The sequence below is a fragment of the Nuphar pumila genome, chromosome 11 (genome assembly GCF_984573655.1).
Source record: "Nuphar pumila chromosome 11, dmNupPumi1.hap1.1, whole genome shotgun sequence".
NCBI classification, from domain to species: Eukaryota; Viridiplantae; Streptophyta; class Magnoliopsida; order Nymphaeales; family Nymphaeaceae; genus Nuphar; species Nuphar pumila.
Genome location: NC_143259.1, coordinates 109,232,707 through 109,252,527, shown reverse-complemented (window position 1 = coordinate 109,252,527; position 19,821 = coordinate 109,232,707). Strand labels below are relative to the sequence as shown.

At 38.5% G+C, this 19,821-nt stretch overlaps 2 protein-coding genes across 2 annotated transcripts in view; both read right to left on the bottom strand.

Moving 5' to 3' along the window:
- Positions 1-8,039: 8,039 nt before the first annotated feature.
- Positions 8,040-8,768, bottom strand: LOC149822782 (putative CCR4-associated factor 1 homolog 10). The gene has a single exon (XM_089980375.1). It carries the CDS (start codon positions 8,766-8,768, stop codon positions 8,040-8,042), a length of 729 nt encoding a protein of 242 aa, XP_089836501.1.
- A 1,600-nt stretch (positions 8,769-10,368) lies between these two features.
- LOC149822781 (protein yippee-like At5g53940) overlaps positions 10,369-19,821 on the bottom strand; it is a 28,875-nt gene continuing 19,422 nt past the window's right edge. Inside the window, exon 6 of the mRNA XM_089981261.1 lies at positions 10,369-10,651. Coding sequence (XP_089837387.1) covers positions 10,588-10,651 — 64 coding nt within the window. The 3' untranslated portion in view covers positions 10,369-10,587. The remainder of the gene's footprint in view (positions 10,652-19,821) is intronic.

The following is a 19,821-nucleotide window of genomic DNA, read 5'->3' as shown; positions in this document are numbered from 1 at the left end:
TTTTGGAGCATCGGTTCAGGGGAACTCGGGGGCCTCCTGCTTGCAACCAGTGCATCCACAACCTTGCCCAGATTCGTCAAGTTCGGGGGGTGAGTCGCAGGGGGTCGATGACTTGTTTGACATATGGGGTATGTCATTCGTCGAGGCTGTGCAGGCACTAGGAGTGCAGATTTCAATCGGGCAACTTTCTTCGATCCAACAATAGATTGTTCCTCGAGCACGATCGGCAGTCAGGGTCACAAATAGTCTTCGTAGAGCTAAATCATTGGCACGTTCGCAAGCCCAGATTCAGGCAAATGGCTCCAGCTCAGTTCGACGCTCAGCCAGGCAAAGGCGTACTAGGGTGTTGTCTGATTATTTATCATGAAGATGTGTATTTGGAATATTAAAGGCATGAATTGCCCCCGTAAGCGGTTTTTTTTAGCTAATTGGATTAGGTATGAAAGTCCGGATGTCGTTGCAATTTGTGAAACCAAAATGGAGGATATTCCATTATCAGTGGTATCTTTCTTATGGAGAGGTGCGGCATATGCTTTTAAGCCGTCCGTTGGGTTTGCTGGGGGAATCCTGGTTCTTTGGAAAGCTTCTCTTAAGGTGGCTATAGTAGATATTGGTCTTTATTCAATCTCCCTTTCTGCAAACTTGTTGTCGTCGCTGCAAGATGTTGTTCTCACCTTTGTGTATGGTCCTGTCGTGTCTACTTCGCGACCAATGTTTTGGGCTGACTTAGATCGAGTTCTGATTACATTTGGAGCTCTTCAGTGTTTAGGAGGGGATTTCAATTGCCTGTTGTCCACGCAGGATTCTAGTTTACCGGTTCTTCTCAACCCCTCCATTAGGGGGTTTCAGGAGTTTGTTCAGCGGAACCAACTTTACTCAGTACCTCATGTGGGGGAGAAATTCTCGTGGTCAAATATGAGGTCTCGCCCTTGCTTGCGGATACTTGATCGTGTTTTTCTCTCCCCAGAACTATTTCACGCAGTTCCGGATGTCACTGCTTGTCTGCTGCCACGGACCATGTCCGATCATGGACAAATGACTGTTTCGTGGGGCGCAGGCTTCAAGGTGTGTCGTAGGTTCTTCTTTGAGGAATGGTGGCTTCGAGTGCCAGACTTTCAGCAGTTGGTAGGTCAATCGTGGGCTCAACCTGCTACGGGATCTTGGGTGGCCATCCGCATCCATGCTAAGCTTCTTCGTCTTCAGAAACGTATTAAGGAATGGCTAAGTTTTAATAACCTGAACAAGTTTAGGTTCATCGGCCAGTGGGAAGCCGATCTCTCCGATTTGGCCCAACGTCAGGTCGATCTTGTTGGTGTACCGGAGGGTCAAGTGCTTCAGTTGCAGGAGCGTATCGTCGTACTCTCTGCTCTCGTTGCAGAATGGAGAGCACGAGATGAGCTTAGATGGAAGTTGAGGGCTAGAGTTGCATGGTTGGCTGATGGCGATGATAATACACGTTTTTTTTCATATGAACGCATCAAATAAATACAGTAAGAACCGGATACTCTCGATCGAGATCGATGAATGTCATTTTGGTCCGCACAATTGCCTGCCAGCTATTACTTCTTATTTCTCCAGGTTGTATTCGGCCGACTTAGGCGTCGGGGGTGTCATCGGCGATATGGGCTATAAGCGGTTGGCGGCAAACCAATCAGTTTCTTTGCAGGTTAGATTCACTGAAGTGGAGATTTCGAATGCTATTAGCGAATTATCGGGATGGAAGGCACCAGGCCTTGATGGTTTTCACATCGACTTCTTTAAAGCATTTTGGTCAAGTGTTAAAACTGACCTGCTCCACTTGTTCGATGAATTCTATCGTAATGCGAGGTTGCCTAAACCATATCATGTGGCAGTCATCTCTTTGATTCCTAAGAGGCAAGGGGCGTCAGACATATCCAACTTCAGGCCGATTTCGGTGATGGGTGCTCTGTATCGCATTATATCTAAGGTGTTGGCTAATCGATTGCGCGCTGTCATTGATCAACTTGTTTCTCCGAACCAGGGTGCTTTTATTCCAGGTCGAAGTTTGCAAGGATCTTTTATTTGTGCAACTGAGCTTCTTCACTCTTTACAGTCGACTGGATCACCGCACTTCATGCTAAAATTGGATTTTCACAAGGCTTATGGTAGTCTGGCATGGGATTTTCTGATTGAATCTCTAACAAATATGGGGTTTGGCAGCCGGTTTATAGCATGGGTTAAGGAGTTGGTCACAAAATCTGTATCATCAGTTTGCATCAATGGAATGAGAGGGGAAGAATTCAAGTTGGCTAGAGGTGTACGACAGGGTTGTCCTCTAGCACCTATCCTTTTTAATATCGCGGTAGATGGTTTACCTATTCTCATGAAAAGGGCAGAAGAAATAGGCTTCTTGGAATCCTTGGGCATTCCTGGTTTTGTTGGTCACACAATTCAATATGCAGACGATACTTTAATATTTGGACATGCGAATGTTAATCAAATGTCCAGATTGTGCTTCATTATTAAAGTCTTCGCTGCAATTTCAGGCCTTCGCCTGAACGAGAGTAAGTGCGCTCTGGTCTTACTCAATGCTGATCCTCTTCTCCAATCGGCTGCTGCAAGGATCTTCAACTGCCCAATATCTGACCTTTCTGTCAATTTTTTGGGTCTATCGTTGCACTCTCTGCAGCCAGCAGGAACTTCTACTTGGATGTCTACCATAGAGCGGGTGCAAGGGAGATTGCAGGCTTGGAAGGCTCGATATTTATCTTTTGCGGGACGAGTGACGCTTATTCGCCATGTTTTAGCCAGATTACCAGAGTTTCGAATGAGCATGTCTATTATACCGACGATAGTAGAGCAGACGATTAACCGTTTGCTTTCGCACTTCCTTTGGTCTGGGAATGTGTCGCACAAAAAGTACCCGCTTGTTTCTTGGCAACAGATCGTTCTCCCGAGGCAGCGAGGCGGCTTGGAGATTCCAGCTCTGAGAAAGAGGAGCATCGTTTTAGTCTTGAAGTGGGCTTGGGAAGCTTCCACATCTCAATCTTCTTGGGCTACGTTTGTTAGGCAAAAATATGGTAGTCTACATGAATCCCTTCTTTCCACACCCAGTTCAGTGTGTCACTCGTCCCTCTGGCTGGAGTGGCGGAAGACACTTCGATCCTTCAGTGGCAGAGATCTTAGGCCGGTCCATGCCCTGTTGTGGCTTCACTGGGCCATGGCGAGCGGAGATAGGTTCTCCATTAAGCAAGTTTACCATTCCTTGTTGCCGTCCGGGATGGACTGGTTTCCCAGTGATTGTATGTGGGGTAAGGGGCCAGCTCCAAGGGCAAAAGCTTTGGCGTGGCTTGTGGCTCTGGACCGTGTTCAAACCCAAATTAATGTCAGGAAACGGGGAATTCAATTTCCAAGCATGTGCGTTCTTTGCGAGAAGGTTGTAGAGGATACGACTCACCTATTTTGGCTCTGCTCGGTCGTTCTAGACTTATTTTTTCAAACTTGGGGTGCGCCATCTGTTCAAACTCGTCCGTGCTCCGTTATTCGGGACCTCTTGCTTGGTCCCAGGATTGTACGACACAAAAAAAATGGAGATTATTGTGGCGGGTTTGGTTGCTTTCAGCATGGTGGGTCATATGGACCGAAAGAAACGACATCTTTTTCAGGGGCATCAAATTCGATTTCGGAAGGCTTCGGCAACGGGTCATGTCTGATGTGTATCTGGCTCTTAAGTTACATAGTAGGGAGGAGGGGCTGATCGACTTGTACTCTGATCTATGCACAATCACCATCTAGATTGTGGTTGTTTTGCTCTTATGTTTCTCTTTTGTCTCTCCCATCCAATATTCTGTTGGATGTATTTTGGTAATGTTGAATGGTGAATGTTCTCTCTCTCTCTCTCTCTCTCTCTCTCTCTCTCTCTCTCTCTCTCTCTCTCTCTCTCTCTCTCTCTCTCTCAAGGTCTTCTCGACCCTCAGGAATGCCTTTGGGAAAGTAGTGTTCCTTCAAGTCGAAGAATGCCCGCTTTGTGAAGAAGTTATTGTACCGTACATGTAAAACCTGTAAAATTTAGGTATTATTAATAAATAATGAAATCAGCTTTATCTTTGAGTCAGAAATATATTTTTATAGTTTAAATGTCAATCATGGGTATTTTATATGTTTAATTATTTTTTTGACCAATAAGGGTAAAATAGTCACTTCAAACAAAATATTGTTAAATATTTACATTGTCATGAAAACTAATTGTTTTAGTGAGTCACAAACTCATCTAGGTATTTTCAAACTGCTTTAAACTTAACATGTATTTTGGTAGTTTTCAAAAGAAATTCTAATGAAGGGTATTTTGGTTATAAAATAATTTATGAGAAATATTTTAATCAACAAATCATGATTTTAGAAGATACCAAAACTATGAACTATTAGAATTAATATAACTATTTTGGTGCTAATAGGATAAGAAAAATGAATTTTAGAAAAGATTATGAATTTTTTATTGGACCCAGTGTCTAAGTGAGTTCGAACCCAATGGGTCAACCCAGTTTCATAATAAGGATTACTTTTCTTAAATTTAAATATTCATTGGAATACATATTCTAACCTTTTAATTTTTGAAATAAAAAATAATAATTAATTAATTAATTCTTATTATGTTATTTTGTTTTAGTGTGGTAGTGTGGGAACCAGAGCCGATCTAGATCAAACATCTACTACGCACAAAGGATTAAAAAAATATATAAACCCTAAATGTTAATAAAAAACTTTAGGTTATTTTTTTTTGTGTTCTTTGTTCTCTCTCTCGTAGAGCTCCCTTCTCTCACTTCTGCAACTCCTCTTCCCGCCACCACCAATGATCATGACCCACTGCACCACCCTTCACCCGTGACACCGTCATCGCATGTGCAGTGGTTGGATGATGACTGCATACACCCTAGTCTGACCCACTCTCTCTCCCATACACGTTGCCTCACATTTCTGAGTTTTTTACATAAGGGAATCATTTGATCATGTTTGAGATTGCCTCGCCTCTCGTCTCACCTCATTTTCTCTAATTCATGGAAACACCTTGTTATCTCTCACTCTGAGGAGGTGATAGATTATGGATCATCTTATCTGCTGATTGTTCTCTCTTCTATCCTCAACAACTTGTGTTTTCTATGCATTCCTCAAAGCAACTATTGTCTCTGCACATAGCAGTCAAGGGAAGGAGCGATGGTTAGCAACGCGGTATTGCTCAGTTCTTTGTAGGGGTGCTTACATCTGCATTCGATGGTGGATGAACATTGTGGGAGCTAGGGGCGGATGTGGAGTGCGATTGAGAATGCAGGAGGCATCCCTAGGCAAAGGCCTTCTAGATCCCTTCAGTGAGACATTCACAGAGCTTTTTATTTTCCAGCTATTCTCATTGGTGATGGACTTCTCTCATGATGTTGGTGGATTTTTTTTTCATTTACATTTATCACCCTGTTTTGGCATTCAATTTCGATGGGTTTTCATTTGTTCTTCCTTCTGATGATGATACCATTTTGCATATTCAGAAAGCACTATAAGGTTCTCTCCTCAAAGCCTTCATGTATGGTGTAAAACCCAAGTTTGGGTTATAGTTTGGGCTTGTGTCGGTTGTTTGGTTTTTTGTTTAGATTTCATAAGGGATGTTGCAGAAATTGCATATGAGAATGGGTTAAGAATGGTGTGATTTTTTGTTTTCTTGTGTTGGGGTGTTTCTTAGAATTGGGGATGATGCTTTTTAGTGAGTAATTGGAATCTTGTGGTACTTCCTTTTTATTTCTTTGGTTATTTGTTTTCTTCTACTTAATTGGTAGGAAATTGTTTGAACCTTTCATGCTTCTTCATGAAATAAATTAGCGTAGGATATCACTTTCTACTGGAAACATTATGAACTTATCCAGGGTTGTCAAAGTCTGATTGGCCAAGGATGCTTCAGATGGTATTTCGATGATAGAATCGATGGCAAGCGGTGAGTCTCGTATCATTGCTTGAGTGGTCATTGTGGATTTTGAAACCCCTTAGTCTTTTAACTTTCGATTCATTGTTCTTCACATTATTAATATAAAATACCTTAATTGAACTTGTAGAGAGCATGCTTATTTTATCTTGTAAGTATGATGTATGGCGTTAAATTCTTAACTGAATTGTAAATACAAATTATGCACACACACCACACATAGTTGTGAAAATCTAGGGCTGTTAGGTATGCTTAAATGCCTATATTTTGTTTCAACCTCATTATGTGCACACACGCAGTTGTGGATATCTACGAGTGCTATGGTTGCCTATATGTTCAACTGATTTGAGTGTAGGATATATCAAAAAAGTGATACTTAGGCTAAGTATTAAAACAATGGTAAGTCAGTATGCATTGAATGCAATACAATGCGAAATACAAATTTGGTAAATGCCCATGGTAAGGACGTGGTGCAAATGCATCACCCAATAAATTTATTTTGTTGTATGCAACACCATGCTCACACACTTAGTTGTGGATATCTAGGACTCTTTTGATTGTAGTTCAGAAATCATGCTTGTCATGATTGTACCTAGCATAATATGGAATGTGTTTGTTGTGGGTACACTTGTGTGTGAGTTTGAATGTCCGTGTACTTATAAATGTATAATATGTATGCAATGTGTGTTATCATACTTTGGTTTGTGCATTCTATGTTATTTAGTGTGCTTGTATGAATTTGATACATGATGCATATATAACTACTATGGATATGTGTAACTCATGCTTGATGCATACTATAAATGTTACATATTGTCTTGTCATATGTTGGACTTGTATGTCTTGTTTGCTTGAGGAACATATACATATGATAGGGTTTGACACGGAGACCCGAACCCAACCCATACCAAACCCTATAAGATTAGTGTTTGGTGATCAAGAAAGTGGGCTAATTAGAATCCGTATCAAACTCAAAGAGTTTGATTAATATTTGGCATTAGAGTATGATTTGTGAAATTTCTTACAAGACCTTGGCTCAACCCAAGTTCTGATTAAGATCCATATTTTTCAATATAAAAAGCATTAAAAAATATTATTTTACTGGGTCAGGTTTGGATCCGAATCATGTAATCCTTATAGGACTTATGTATGGATTTTCTTATTATGGCTTCCTTTGGGATCGGCTACCAGACCTGAAATCAGATCCAGGTTGGGTCCCACCTAAGTCTGAACCATTTTGAATACCATCCACCATCAATCAAGTTAGGCCTCGGTAAGATTGTCGTTAGTTTGGAAAGATGCCAACATTGGAACCCCAAAAGTCAAAGAACAAGCTGAGCTTGACATTTATATGATAACCTAGGTCTGACTTTTTTTATACCTTTATCAGTGAGACATAAGGCAGTAGATCGTTTATGGGCTTAATGACAAAAGTTTAAAGATCACGAAGTTACTGCAGCCAAACTTTAGCGAGAAATTGAAAATTTCTGTTTTACTCACATTTGTACTAGCAAAACAGTGGCAAAAAAAACATAATTAATTTTTAAAAATAAAAACTAAAATAAATATATTTTTAGGTCATAAAAAATAAAAAACAAATATCATGACAAAGTCATGATACTTTTGTTTAACGATATTATCATGATATTTTTGGATTTGAAATGATGACCAAAATATCATTTGGCGTTATCATTTGGCGTCATCAGCGTTATCTCATATCTTAACCACCTACCTACAAACGAGGTAGTGGTTAACGGATTGTGTTATCCTTTTATTCCTTTGTACATAAGATGTATCTAAGTATAAATATCGTTGTATTGTAAAACTACCATTCAATGAAAATCGGCAGTTTTTTTACTGCTCCAACTCGTCTTTTGTAACAGACTACCCCACCAAGAAAAGAAAAACAAAACGAAACGAAACGAAACGAATGCATGGAGCTTGATGGATAACAACAAAATATAAACACAGCGATTGATCAACAGCAGTAATCTTGCACCACCACGACGAATCTTGAACAACCAATACCAGCAAGAAACCAAGACCTTTCAAGAAAATTCTCTCTCTCTCTCTCTCTCTCTCTCTCTCTCTCTCTCTCTCTCTCTCTCTCTCTTCAGAACCAACCCATCCCATGGATCACATTGACATGATTCTGCGGAATGCCGTTGGGAAAGTATTGGTGCTTCAACAACATGAACGTCCTCATCGTCATAAGGCTGCCGCTCCAACCCAGGTAGAAAGTTACCGTTCTCACCCGGAGCAACGTGGCGATGTCTTCTCTTGTAGCCGAGAACCAGTTGGAGATCATCAGGTGCCTCACATCGTACAATCTTGGGAAGAAGAATCTCACCCACCTCAGGAACTTTTGCCGCGTGTTACATACGTGCCCCCAGACGACCTTCAGGATCGGGCAGAAGTTGAAGGTCACCCCTAAGACCACCCACGTGATTCCGTTATTCATGAACAAGCCCGATCCCCTGAACTCGGAGCCGAGGACGTTCAGGTCGATACCGTTCTGCAGGTTAACGTCGACGTTGATGCCACGCTCCATCAGATACTGCCGCAAGTCAGCGTTGATCTCGTTTGGGGAGTTGGCAACCTTGACGTCGAACTCCCAGACTAACTTCTGGCCGGTGTGGGGGTGGGTGGGGAGGTTACCGTTCTCGTCGGAGAAGGTGAGGCCGATCTCTAAGATGCGGAGTCGGCCGGTGTTGAGGTTTTCGGTGAAGTGGGCGTAGATGGTGTCTGGTGTGTTTTCTCCCTCGGGCAGCAGTAAGAGGTCGCCGCTGGGCTCTCGGTGGACGTTGTCAGCCCCCACGTGCACGACTGTGTTATGTTCCATGGCGTACGTAAATGCCAAGAAAAAATGAAAGAAGGCAGGGAAGGGATCTCTCCTATCTATCTCTGTGGATATATATGTTCTTTTTGGGTGGTGATGGTGGTACTAGTAGTTGGCTTCTTGATTATACTTTTATAGAGAGATATATGGTAGCCAGCGTCTACGTCTAAGCTGTTATTTCCGATCAGATTTGGGGTTGTTAAATCAGATTATTTCGGGATCTGAATTTGGATTCATATTAGAATCTATATTCATGTTGGATCTAATTTGGACTCAGAGCAAAATTCGATCAGATTGCACTTTTTTAACATGCAAGTACCTTGTCTGGATGCTTCTTTATTAAGATCCAATATTGCCACATACATTTCAGATCCCGATTCAATCATATTCTATCCGATATGATTCGGATCTCTCTCTCTCTCTCTCTCTCTCTCTCTCTCATATATAAGTTCGTAATGAATGGTTATGGTGGTACCGAGGTGGTAATGGGCATCTTGATTGTGCAGTTCCATACCACACACTGAGTCTTTGGAGTATGGAGTTCGAAAGTGCGCACCCTGTAACGAGGTCAGATCAGGTGATATAACTAGGCACGACTCTTTTGTGCTTTGAAACCTTGGCCGTCGATGCCTTCATTTATTTGTGACCATAACATCATCAGGTTTTGGTGGACCCCACAGATTACACAATGAACAGTGGTGATGAAGTGCATTTTTTACAACAAACAAAAAATTGTGCTTTGAAGTTTACAAGTCAATCCCCACTGTACATCTCGCATGGGGAACGGTGGAAACTATTCAGCTGAGATGTTGGGTGGGGATTAGGATGACCCGATCCATAGTCGTGTTTTCTTGTTCTATCATATGGTAAGACAACCATTAATGTTGATGACTCCTCTGAAGTTCGGTTCCACATCCCTTATATCATATGCCATATTCATACCCATCTTAGATCTTAATATGATCAAACCAAACCCTATAGATGGATTCAGCGCGTGACCAATTTAATAAGTTTCTACTTTGGATTGCATTTTAATTCTTATATCATCCATGCATTTATGTTAACCAAGCATGTAGAATTTTAATTTAAAAATACAAAAACAGAAAATTACTTAAATTAAATATTCATCTTATTTAAAAACAAAATAAAAATCTAAATGCTATCCCAAGAAAACACTAAAAACTCTATAACATAATTAAATATTCATGCTATTTAAAAAATACTAAATAAAAGTTTCAATTCTAGCAAATATTAATCATACTTTTCATACATAAGCTAATTGAGCCAAAAAATAATAAAATCCTCAAATTTCTAACTAAAATCAACCATGAAATATCTAAGAAATAATAAAATAATAATTAATTAAAGTAAATAGAAAAGACAACTAAGTTTGAATCTAACTAGTGTGAGTTTTGGAAAATGATTTTTAAAACAATATTTTTATGTAAAATCAAGTAAAGTCAGACACCAAAAATTTAAAAATTGACTCACACTAGTTGTGTAGTCTGGGTCGATCTCAAGAAACGAAAAATACTTTGTATTCAAGTACACAATTAACTACTCTTTATTGCCTTGAAAAATAAAAGAATTAATTAAATAAATAAATAAGAGAGTGTGGCCCCCTACGAAGAGCTGAAACAAATAAAATAATAGTGTCTTATTACAAACCCCAATTTAATGAATAAAATAAAATAAATTCTAAGCTGGAATAAAGGAAAAAGTCTTCAGTGCTTCAAGTCTTTTAGTCTCTACTTTGCTTCTTTGTTGACTTTTGTATGTATTTGATTAATGGCTTTCTGAGGGGCTTCCTGAGGGGCTCTTTTCAAGACCTCAGAGGGTACTTTCGAGGGCTCAAAAGAGGGTTCACCGCACGTCTGATCGCTTCCCTGCAAGAATAAAAAATACAAACACAGTAAAATGATACAAAAACAAAACAAATCTACACAGAAATTAAGGCACTAGAAGACGAAATAGGAAAACTAACTAACAAACTAGTAACAATTTATGAAACTAACTACTTAAATCAAATAAGCAACTAATGAATTCAAATCAAAGAAGGAAAAATGAAACCGACTATCAACATGTAAAGATATCAAATGACTAACCAAATTAACAATAATACTATGAACTGAAGTTAATGAAAGTAAAACAAGACGGTAAATAATTAATTTCTACAAACATGAATTCAGAATTAACTACAAGCTAACTAAACATGCTAGAACTTAAAGCACTAAGTATACTAAATCAGAAAAACAATGTGAATCTAAACTTAATTAATAACCTAATGACTAGACTTGAAATCAACGTATAATTAATGCTGGATTACCAAAAACAAATAACTCTCATGAAATCATGGCTAATGCAGTAACTAAAACAATTGAACACTACTGAGGTCAATGTCTATTGATGAATGAAATAAGTAAAACAACTAATAGCTAATGCCCTGAATAATGAAATCAAGTAACGTCTAATGTTAGTGAAATAATAACAACTAATAGCTAACGTTAATTGCTAACTAATAAAAGATGTTAACCTACTAATGAAATACATATACTCAAAACCACTATGTAAATAAAGGGTATCAACTAATTCAGGCATAAAAAGGAAAAAACTGACTAGTGCCTGCTCTAGTGAAATCGGACGATTGATAATATAATAAAATTAAGTTTGTAAACACAAAAAAAAATGAACAGAAACAACCTAATTTAATCTATTCAAGACTAATACCAGAGTGAGATTAACGGATTAAGTATCGTCAATCACACCTAATGCGTGGTTGACATTACTGGCTTATGCTTAAACAACTATGATAAAACTGAAGCTAACACAAGCTGGAGTAAATCAAAATTAATTAAAATCAGATGAATAGCTCAGCACAGACGTCAATCACGCATTGCGTGGACAAAAGCAAGAAAAACAAAACAGAAATGTTGGACTAAATGCATAGTAAAAAAAGAATTTAATCTAAACTAACAAAACCAAAACAAAGAAAACCTTGAACTAGCGACTCCTAGACACAGTAGACGCTGCAGATTCTGATAGAAAAAAAATAAAAACAATAGCATGTGCCGTGAATTAACACTAAGAACAAAAAAAAATATTAATCTAACGATCTATGTGCAAATCAAGAAATTCGACTAAAATAGATTAAGCTGTATATTTTTTTCTTTTCCTTTTTTTCAGATGTTGAATCTAAACTAATCCAAACTAAATATGCAGAATATGCAATGATCAAATAAAACTACATGCAATATTATGTTTATGATATGCAAAAAAAAAACTAAAACTACGGTGAAACGGGGGGAGAAGAAGCAAACTATCGAATCCGCTTCCGATTGAGGGGTTGAAAAAAAAAAGTGGTTTTTTCATTGATCAGCACATTTTTCCATCGAGTAAGGCAAGAAGAACCAGCGACAGAGAAACGTTAGAATCAAGACGAATCCGAGTGGGGAAAGAAGAGAACGGGGGAGAACTAGTTGGGATTGAGAAGGAGGAGGAAGAGAAGAGAGAGGGGAGAAGAGGTCTGCATTTTTTCAGGAAGGAAAAATAGCCTCCATGGCTGGAAAAGTTATACTTATAATAAAAATTAGGTCAAAACACGATTTCTATGGAAGTCTAAAAAAAATCAAAAATTCCAAAACAAGTCTTCCTAAAAAATGTATTTTTGAAAAGAGGTTTTTTCGAAGCTAATTAAAATTAGTAACTACTCTCCTAATCTAATTAAACTACAAATTAAAAACTTTTAAATTAAATAAAACACTAAAAAATGCAGGGCAAGCTTTGAAATTGATGATTTTTTGATATTTTTAATTTCAATGTGGTTTCTTGAAACTAAAGATAAAAATAGGTTCTTAATGTTATTTTTTCATGGATCATGCATAAATATAGATAAACAAAATACAAAATATATGCATGATCAAATTCTTTTATGTTTAGCATTTTTTAGTCCTTGAGCAAAGTGAAGCAAAAAGCTAAAATACTAAACTAATCAAAATAAAAGCTAACTCACTTTCGTAGGAATCACAGTTGAATTTAACATATGCAACAAGCCCTTTCAACCCCTGGGTTACCCCAGTGGACGAGTAAGGTCTTGTGAGGGTTTGTAGTGATGCTACCCATAAACATCTCTTTCATGTATGCATAAAAATTCAACTTCAAAAGGTATTAGGCAATTGAAGAGTTTGTTTTCATAAATATTTCATGACATTGCATTATCAAAACATGAATAGAGTCTTTACAGGCCACTGCAGGATAAAACTTTTTCTTTCACTTTTCTAAATATCATAATTATTTATGTTTTATTCTTAGAAAATCAAATATGTACATGTTATTATTTACTAATCCTCACTCATATATTTTCTGCATAAGTTTTCTCAATAATTATATCTAAGTAGTGAACTTTTTCTTTTGTGCTCTTTTTCTTTTTCTTTGATTTTCAATCTTTTTCATATTTTTTTTCTTTCTTTTTGTTGAGCACTATATCACATTTCTAGTTCTGGTGGCCCATGTAACGAGCTTTAGGTGAGTGACTCCCAGATCGGACGACTTTAGGGCACCAGATACAAAGTATCCTTCAGACTTAATTACTTGAGTCACTAGACCTTCCATTTTATAGTTTATGTATAGTTTTCTTCTTGTCATGTGCAATGTCAACATCTATTGGGCTCTCTATAAAGTTTATGTAACAGGCTTTAAAGCCGGTGACTCCCAAACCAGATAGCTTTAGAGCACCAAGTGTAAACACCCGCAGGCTCTACTTACTTGAACAAAATAGGCCATAAATATTAACTTAGACACAGAAGTGACTTCCTTCATTATCCTTTTCGATATGGGAATCAAACACTTCAACTTGTGTCTGAACCCAGCTACTAGAGAATGCAAAGATACCAAACAACTAAATGTATGTTTTTTTCACCTTTTGAGCCCATGGATGCAATATTATTCATTTGCTTAGTTTTTTAAAAATAAAACTGTGCATATTCATACTTGTGATTCAAAATAAACTCTAACATACATCTATCGTCATTTCTTTGAAATCCACATAAACAACCATGTTTTTATAAATGAGTGTCAATTTTTTTTTTTTGGGGACTTAAAAATTTTATAAAAACATTAGATTTTGCAAAGAATTCATATAAGATCAAACCCATTCTTTAAAAAACCAATTTTTATGAGTTGTCATCAAAAGTTCAAGTAAAAAAACAAAAAAAGTTTTGGTGTGTAAACTACACCCTCCTCTATGCTTCAATGACAATGTCCTTAGTGGCACTCCCCCATGCTTACATGAAACTGAATGAATGCATATGAGAACAAAAATAAATGATAGAGAAGTAGTAGAAGTCACCTGATTCATGTTGTAGAATCTTACTTGATACATCATCTAAATGACTCTACATAGGTTCCACCTGTCTACCTGTTATGCAACTCATAAAAATATACCAAAAATGCAATGCATACATAATCTGACATCTAACTCATAAAAGAAGAAAACTATCTAAAACAGAAAAACTACTAAGACTACTAATAGTACATCACAAATATGGGCAGCCTCCCATAAAGTGCTAGGTTTTACATCCTCAGCCAGACGGATCTTTGGTTTTCCTTCATCATCTATGAGATCAATGGACGTGAAGTCATGCTCAATGTGGGGCTCTGAATAAAAGAGTATCATCTGTGACATTACTCACTATGTTTCCTCCAACTCTGCCCCAATGGACCCTAAAATGACTCTGAAACGTGAAAGGACAGAGCTTAGTTTTCATGTGGAGACTAGCCTCAAGTGATGGTGAGTCATAAACCGAGCAACTATCAAGACACACATCAAATTGTGGATCAGATTGTTTCCTTGTGACATCTGTCACGTGAAAGCATTCGTCATTTTCTGTCACTCTCGTGGCAATATCAAAGATATATAAGCGAAAATACTTTTTGCTAAAATACATATCCATCTCCTTAGTATGACAATCAATACGAGTGTGAGCAATTGTCAAGAATTGTCTGTCCAGAATGATGGGGATCTGGTGAGCGACATTAGTGCCCTCCATATCCAAAATAAGAAAATCGACAGGGAAGTAGAAGTCATCGACCTTGACTAACATGTCTTTCAAGATCCCTCGCAGATGCTTGGTAGACCTATCAGCTAACTGCAAGACAGTAGTCGTGGGTTTTAAATCCCCAATCCCAAAAGTGTCATAAAAGGAACCCAACAATATGTTCACGCTTGCCCTAAGATCGAGCAATGCACGCTCGATAGTTATGTTTCCGATGACACACGAGATGATTGGTGCTCCAGGATCCTTAAGCTTAGGTGAGCAATGTATTTGGATTCAAGGATCCATTAAAGGTCTATGGAGTTATATGGGACTTAGTAAAATGTATTTTAATTATTTGCGCTCATGGGGTCCATATATACTCTCATGCTAGTGTTATCTTATATGCTTTTTTATCTTTCTTTAATAAGAATTATTTTTCTTAGGTCTCTCTTTGTAAAGTCAATTTTGCCTCCTGCATTCTTGGCTTGAGATGGCTGATTAAGGTTCTTCCTCAGTGAGAATTCTTCTTTTATCTCTTCTATCCTCAATAGCTGACCTTTCTCTCTCATTTCAGCCCAATTCTGTTGGTTACTGTTTCTAGTATCATAGCATGGCTTTCCTCACATACTAATAAAAAAATACCAAAAGTATTGTTCGAAATAGATTTCTACAAAGAATCTTGATGATGGTGCTAGCCGATTGCAATTTCTTGCTATTTCTCATGAATTTTGAGAATCAACAAGTAGGACGATGGATTTGATAGTTTTAACATGTAGATCTGCTTCAATTCCTGTTTAGATCGGGATCAGATTGAAGATCTAATGTGAAGAACATCAGATCGTGGGAATTCCATTACAAAATTGTGATTAGTGAAAATCATGTGAAGAATGACCAAAATGGTGAGAACCAATTTGATTCTTGGTGAATTTTAGTTTTATCAGATTAAGTTGCTATAGATATGTTGTTAGATGTTTGTATGATCAAATAAGATCTCAAGCGATTCGATCAAATTCGAGGAGATCTAATCTATTTTGGAGGATTCTTTGTGGCAGAGGCCCAACCAGATAACACGCCTAAATTAACAGCAATGGATGGTGGCGATGCCCTATGACCAAGGTTTTAAAAACAGGTGACTCGTCACTCGGCTCGTCTTTGAATGACTCGTGACTCGGTCGGGTCATGTTAACTTTATATTTTATATAAAATATATAAATGTATGTATATAGTATATATATTTTATAATATTTTACCAATATATTATAGATAATATATATTATATGATATTTTTTATAATATATTTAATGTATCATTTTATTAATACATATATATATATATATATTCATATTTTTATATATAATATACATAATATTCATATTATATTTTATATAATACATATAATTATATATATATATATATATGCATGACTCGCCCATGACTCGGACGAGTTTTGTTAAAGCTGAGTTAAACATGTTTTTTTGACCTGGTGACTTAGTGATTCGAGCCAAGTCAACCGAGTCATCGGGTCAACTGGGCAAGTTTTTATACTATTCCTGTGACCAAACAATGGTGATAATGCTTATGATGTGATCTGCCCTCCTTCTTCTACTTGGTACTAAAAACCAACAACATTAATCCCTCTTGCTAGCTAAAATTCTAAGAAGGTGCAAAAAAGGTTGTTTGACGGCTCCTCACCCCTATGTTATCCCTATCTTCATACCCCTTAATGGGATTTCATTGATACAAGTTGTTTTATCAAAATTGAACTTCACATATGTGATCTACATCATTTATTTAGAAAGATACATCATTTATTTAGAAAGAAACATCATTTAAATTGCTGAAATCCAATTTGTCTGCAGGATTTTTTGGCAATTCTATAGTTGACAAGATACAAAATTTGTAATTAAAAAAACACAGTTTTTCATTAAAAAAATGTGATCCAAAAGCCAATTCTTAATAAATTGACCATGCTGAATCCATCTGTAGGTTCAGCTAGTATAATAAGATTTAAGATGGATATGAAGATGCTGGATGACATAAGGGATGAGTGGAACCGAACTGTGTTAGAAGACATCAAAAATTCAAGACCAACAACGTCATCTTCCCCAATGATAGAACAAGAAAACACGACTGCAGATGGGGGTCATACTGAATCCCCACCAACATCTCGGCCGAGTCACTTACAATGTTCTCCATGTGAGATGTGTGATGGGGATTGAATTATAAACTTCAATATGACCTGATTTTGCCTGCACAAGTCGCTCTGAAACCACCATATGTGTGGCACTTCATCATCACCATTCATTGTGTAATCTGCGGGGTCCAACAAACCTGATGATGTCACTGTTACAGAAAGATGAAGGCTACGATGCTAAAGGTGTTCTGGGAGCGCGTGTCGGACACGCTCTAGGATTTTCTGGATTGGGTTAGGCTCTACTTCCCCAAGTTCTACGACGTGAGGCACTTGATGGACTCCTGCGGCCTCTCGGGGACTCTTGATGAGGTCGCCGCGTTGCTCCGTGTGCGAATCGAGGAGGCGGATCCTTTTAACTAGGGTGGGCCTGGTAGCCTCCTCACACTGCAGATTTTCTTGACGTTGAGGAGACGCTACTTTCCCAATGGCATCCCTGAGAATCAAGCCAATGAGGTCTTCGCGATCGGTTGGCGGGGATCTTCTTGAAAGGTTTGGTTTCTTGCTGGTGTTTGTCGTTCAAGATTCATCGTGGGTAGTGTAGGATTAGCCTATTAGTTCGTTTCTTTTCTTTTTTCTCACACCTCTAAATCGCGATCGATGCTGAGATCAGTTCGTTTCTTTTCTTTTTTCGTGGTGTTTGTGTTTTCTTCTTCATCGTTGCGACTTGCGACCTACAGAGTTTGTTTCGTTAATCTTTTTCTTTGGTGGTTGTGCTTTTCTTGCGATCTTCAGAGTTCGTTTCGTTAATTTCTTTTTCTTGGGTGGTTATGTTTTTCTTGCGACCCTCAGAGTTTGAGGTACATTCTTTTTTGTTCTCCTTTTCTTGCATGTAAATGGGAGCTTGTTATGTTGTCAAGGTGTTTGGAATGTGAATGTTGTCAACTCGCCTGTTGAAGGATTCGGCACAGTTCAATTGAAATCTTCTTCTTCTTGGTTTTCTGTTCTACATCAATTATGATGGACTTTTTGACATTTTTTTTTTTTGACACTCAATTATGATGGATTGTCTCTTTGATGCTAAGCTTTCTTGAATCCATTTGAATTTTTAGATATTTTATATTTTAAGACATTCTTTTTTTCTTTCCGAGGAGCACTTACTGTTATATTGTAATATGACGTTATATTCCGTATCACCACCGCACATCTCAGTTGATGGAGGTGTGCATGGGCCCACTCTCACATATCTCACGGCTCCCAAGTAGGGGTGGCAATTTCTGACACGACCCGCCAACCCGCCTCTTAGGCAGGTTCGGGTTGGGCTTAAGCCAACCCGTTTAATAAACGGGTCGCCGCATAACCCATTTATTAAACAGGTCGGGTTCGGGTTGGGGGTATGCCAACCCGCCAACCCGGCTGACCCGTTTAATAAACGGGTTAGGCGGGTGGGTCAACCCGCCAACCCGACCTGTCAACCCGACCCGCCAACCTGACTACCTGCCAACCCGATCCGTCAACCCACCAACCCGACCCGCGAACCTGAAAACCCGTTTACCCGACCCAACCCATTTATTAAATGGGTTGGCGGGTCGTGTCGGGTTACCCGTTTATTAAACGGGTCGGGTTCGTGTTTGACACAGCTGACCCGTTTAATAAACGGGTCGGGTTCGGGTTGAGGTATGCTGACACGCCAACCCGCCAACCCGACCCGATTGCCACCCCTACTCCCAAGTGAGATGTGTGGTGGGAATTGAATATACCCAGCGATTTTGTTTTATATCATATGACCGTAAGAGGAGAGAAACTGTTTTGCCATATGGAATACCATGCGCACTCTGCATTAAAGAACAACTGCCCTGCGGCTCCTTGCGCAAATCTCACTTGGGAACACTAAGAGTGTGGCCCGCACACACGTCGATGGGCGAGATGTTCGGTGGGGATTCAATATGAACCGATCTATTGTTGTGGCTTTGTGTTGTATCAAACAGTAAAATGTACCGATGGTTGGCCTTGATGCCTACTCATTCATCAACACTTTTTGCATTGTTTGGATTTTATAATTTTAGGTAGCATTCCTGGCAGATCTGTTCCAACCATCCCCTATGTCATCCCCATCTCCATACCCCTCTTAAATCTTATTGTACAACTTGTTTTTTATCAAATCTAACCCTAGAGATGGACCCAGCATGGTCAGTTTAATATGAATTCTTAGATTTTATTTTTTTAACCAAAGATAATGATTTTTAAATCACAAATTTTGCATTTTGTCAGCAGTTGATTTTTTAGTCGCCAAAAAATCCAGCACAAAGGTCAGATTTTGGCAATTTAATGTTGATCTTCACTCACTAAATGATGTGATCTCTAAATGATGTAGATCACATCAATGGAGTTAGATTTGATACAAACAACTTACATCAATGAAATCCCAAAGAGGGGTATGAAGATAGGCATGAGTGGAACCAAATTGGTTTTGATCAAAAGCTGGAACCTAAGGGGTCCAACTCTTGCATCCCACGCTGACGTTATAACGCAAAACATGCGATGCACGTGCAACCCCGTGCTTTCTCTGGTGCCAATGCTTGTATGCACATATCAAACACGGGACACCTGCTGGGGGGTCACTTTGTCCCAGCAGCCTGATTTGTACCGCAAATCAAACACAACCTAAAGCCATTCTCTCCAGATATCCTTACATAAGGTGACTGCAAGATCCTCTCTCTCTCTCTCTCTCTCTCTCTCTCTCTCTCTCTCTCTCTCTCTCTCTCTCTCTCTCTCTCTTAAAAAATCGATACTGGGGGGTAAGAGGTGGTGAATTTGTGCTAATGTCAATGGCCTTTAGTAGAATTTGATATATTCACCAAAATTTATTTTAGCCTTTATTTTAGCTGTTCCA